The sequence below is a fragment of the Alexandromys fortis genome, unplaced genomic scaffold, assembly GCF_014885135.2.
Source record: "Alexandromys fortis isolate MF-2015 unplaced genomic scaffold, M_Fortis_MF-2015_v1.1 scaffold_396, whole genome shotgun sequence".
Lineage (NCBI taxonomy): Eukaryota > Metazoa > Chordata > Mammalia > Rodentia > Cricetidae > Alexandromys > Alexandromys fortis.
The window spans coordinates 172,236-176,440 of record NW_026068281.1 but is presented as its reverse complement, the minus strand read 5'-3'; the positions used below and the strand labels follow the sequence as shown (position 1 = coordinate 176,440).

At 38.0% G+C, this 4,205-nt stretch overlaps 1 protein-coding gene across 1 annotated transcript; it reads left to right on the top strand.

Annotated features, from left to right (window-relative positions):
- Positions 1 to 2,508: 2,508 nt before the first annotated feature.
- On the top strand, positions 2,509 to 3,432 carry LOC126494765 (vomeronasal type-1 receptor 4-like). Its single transcript, XM_050132179.1, has one exon. The coding sequence runs from the start codon at positions 2,509 to 2,511 to the stop codon at positions 3,430 to 3,432; it is 924 nt and encodes a 307-aa protein (XP_049988136.1).
- Positions 3,433 to 4,205: the final 773 nt, after the last annotated feature.

The following is a 4,205-nucleotide window of genomic DNA, read 5'->3' as shown; positions in this document are numbered from 1 at the left end:
TATTAGTGAGAACATGTTTTCAGTTGTGTGACAAATGTGAGCACACTGTGCATTTCTGTAAATAGTCCTATGTCTCTGGAAGCAGTTTTAGCCACTGGAAACGGAAAGATATTGTTACCAGGGATGGCCCACACATTTCATAGTGTCAGTGGGAATCCAGAAAGTTCTCTCGCTTCTCATTGTCTCTTCCTTCTCTGTACTGAACAATGGGTGCAGTCCTTCTACCAGACTCTCAAATGGAGAATTCTTTCCACTTCTCCATTAATTTCGAAATGACTCCAGCCCTTGACTGCTTATATGTTGGAGTACTTTTTTGTGATGGTGAACATTTTTTTCTGTCCTCACAGGTATGCACTAGCCTCAGGTCAGTGTGTCCAGCCAAGTTTCCCAGGTGTGTAAACTTTAGAAGTTCACAACCACAGTGAGTTTTAATTGTCCTTGGTACAACTCTGTACTTTGATAAATTTCCTTCCTTGTTGATTTCATTATCAAACATTACAAAGTTTAATAAAGCATCAATAAGTGAAGGAGTGTCTTCAGGTGTTAAAACCTGCAGCAATATACAAGGAGGTGAGAATAAAATCTCAACTAAGAGTGACTTAAGTCATTCTGAATCAAACCTTTGGAAGTCTGATGTCAGGCAGTTTATTTCCAGTTATTTCAACACAAGATGAAATGGGAAAATGTTCCTGGTGTTGTACAATTCCTGCTGCATGAGGAAACACAATTGGATTGAGACTCAACTGAGGCTACATGAAATTCTTCCAAAAAGATGGTTTCTGTAGACATGCTACCCATTTTAGCTTAAGGATCTTAGGAAGGAACTGGCCTTGAGTCAGACATACAAATAACATAGAGGTCAAAGGGCTATTAGCCACCTCTTGGTTTTTGTTGTGAGAGCTTGGGGGAACCTCTAGCTGTACAATATTAGTGTCATTTAGGGTATTAGACATCTCTGATCTTGATTGTGAGAGACTGATAGGGCATGGTTCAGCAGATAATGTAGATCACCAGGCTATTTGTTTTTCAAGACAGGGTTTCTCTGTAGCTTTGGAGCCTGTCCTGGAACTAGTTCTTATAGATCATACTGGCCTCGAACTCACAGAGATCCTCCTGCCTCTGACTCCAGAGTATTGGGATTAAAGGAGTGTGCTACCATCACCTCCAATTCTCAGATTCCTGGATGGAAAGACAGATTTTATATCTTTTCCATGAAAAAGGTAGTCTTGTATATTTAGCATTTCTGGTTTCCCTAGAGATATGTGGGTACAAGGGCCTTTGTGCTCCCAACAAAATAAGTATAACAAAGGCTCTGGATGGCATTCTAATAAGCATCATAATGAACTCATAATTTGCATCACAGGTATATCCATGGTCTTTCATGGTTGTGTCTATGTGATATTTGTCCTGTAGAGACTCTAACTTCATATCAATCAGAACTCCACAATTTCCATTACATTTTTGTGATGGGTGATAGTCTAAGAACAACAAAAGCAGCAGTAATAAAAAAACACATAAAGCATCGATTACCTGCTCATTGAAAGGATCAAGAAAAAAAATAATGGTGTATGACAAAGTCAAGAATCTAGAGGCTTATTTAGATATTTGCTGAATTCCAGGTCAGTATACATTACAGAGTGAGACCATTACTAAAGTCCTTTATCAAAAAATAGAAATATGAAATTGTCATTTACCCTGTACAATCCCAAACTGTGTCACTGATAATAGTGTTCTGCTATATTACTGGGTGAGGTGAGGTTGTTGGAAAATGAGTTCCTATTGATGTTAGCCTATTTAGAGACTGGATAACTGCTGACTTGTGTTGTGCTCTGTGTAATTGGTCTCATAATGTAAAATCAACAATTTTTCCTATTTAATTTCTATTTCACTGCATATAGTTTTTATGAATTACTTTATCTTTTATTTTATGCTGCTGCAGATGACAGTGCCGTGTGAGTATCAACGAAGGCTATGCACTCTAAAAGAAGTGTGGTGGAATCTAAAGTTAGATGCTAATTTTTATGAATGGCTTTTGAATTTTAAAAGGAAAGCTATAAATTGAAATGTAAATTTATATTCTCCCCAGTAACTTACAGGTTTTCAGATTCCAAAATATTGACTACAATGTGATCACCGTTTCCATTCTGTAAGATGCCTGCTTATGTCTGTGGTTACAAATAGCTGCTGTTTCCTACTTTACATTTCTGCTATGGCACCATGTTCCAGATATTAGATCCAATGAAAGCACTGGCATTATTACCTTTTTTATTCCTTAGTGAGCGTGTACATTTGAATACTTCAGCTGTCCTCTGAAGAGTTACTACTACGGCCAAAATAAATTGTATTTGAGAAAATGACTTGGTGTGCTGTACATATTGGTTTTGCAGTCTCGAGCAAAAGTAATTCAGGTACACCCATACTATACCTATGGAAATTTCAATTCCTAATTTTCCTTAACCGACAGATCATTACAATAATTTATATAGTCAAAATGTACTAAATGACACAATGGATGTCAAGGATTTGGTAATAGCAATAGTGTTCTTATTTCAGAGCATAATTGGAATTCTTGGAAATTTTTCTCTTCTTTCCTACTATCTTATCCATTACTTCATTAAACAGAAGTTAAAGACAAAAGATTTGATTTTCACACACCTGTTCACAGCCAACTCATTGATTATTGTTTCTAAAGGTGTGCTAATGACAATACAGGCTTTTGGGATGCAATGGCTTATCAGTGATTTTGGTTGTACAGTTCTTTTGTATGTTCAAAGACTTGGTAGGAACATGTCCACTGGCACCACCTGTCTCTTAAGTGTATTTCAGGCCATCACCATCAGTCCCAGTGACTCCTGTTGTATGCTTCTGAAAGCCAAAACTACAAAGCACATTGGACTCTATATTACCCTCTGCTGGGTCCTGTACATGGTAATAAATATGATTTTTCCTGTGTATCTTTATATCAAAGGGAACAGCAAAAACCTGACACACAAAATAGATTTGGCATATTGCTCCAATGTAGGTTATGATGAAGTCGCAAGCTCATTGTATACAGTTTTCTGTGTATTCTCTGAAGTTTTGTTCTCTGTGATAGTTGCCTGGTCTGGTGGATTTATGGTTGTCATTTTATACAGGCACAAGCAAAGGGTTCAACATATCCATAGCTCTCATGTTTCTTTTAGTGTATCCCCTGAGTCTAGAGCCACTCAGAGCATCCTGGTCCTGGTCTTCACCTTTCTAGGTTTGTATACCCTCTCCTCCATCTTACAGGGTTGGAATGCTTTTGTATATGATAATAAAGGGTGGATAATGAATATTACAGCCATCATTTCTATGTGCTTCCCCACATTAGGCCCTTTTATTATGAGCCATAACTCCATCGCTGTATTTGAATTTCTCCTTTTCTGCATGAGGAATCGAAATATCTCATAATTTTATCATACGTACAAAGATTTGATAGCTTTTTTGTATTGTCACTCAATGTGAAGTTCCAGAAAGTGAGTGGTCGAGTAGTATATACATTAGAGACCTTTGTCAGAAGCAAACACAATGATGTTTAATGAGTGGTAAAACTGATACCAATAAATTTTAAGTGACTCTATCATGCTTGTTATTACTTACACACAGATTGTCCTGTATCTTTACTTCATACTATTTGTGTAAGCAAGATAATTGGAAGAGAATATCTATGTCAATCTCTGGAGTTAAGGACAAAATAGTTTTAATAATAAAGAAAATAAAGTTGATATCTACTTATGGCAAGGGTTATGAGAGTTTCCCTAGACATTATTGATGTGGGAGTGTCATATATCAATCTGTTGATTTTATTGGTTAAGCAATAAAGAAACACCTTGGCCCTGATAGGTTAAAACATAGGTGGGAGGAGTAAACAGAATAGGATGTTGGGAGGAAGAGGAAGTGAGCTCAGACTCTGCTCTGCTCCCAGAGAGATTCTGACAGCTCTGCTCTGGAGCAGAGAAGCCAGGCTCAGCTCTCCTGGGTAGACTCGACAGCTCTGCTCTCTGGAGCAGAGGCCCTGCTTTGCTCTTCCAGGCACATGCGATGAAATTCCGACCCAGGATGGACGTAGGCTAGAATCTTCCTGGTAAGTGCACCTTGGGGTGCTTACACAGATGATTAGAAATGGGCTAGTCCAGGTGCGAGAATTAGCCTAGAAGAGGCTAGATAGAAATGGGCCAAGCAGT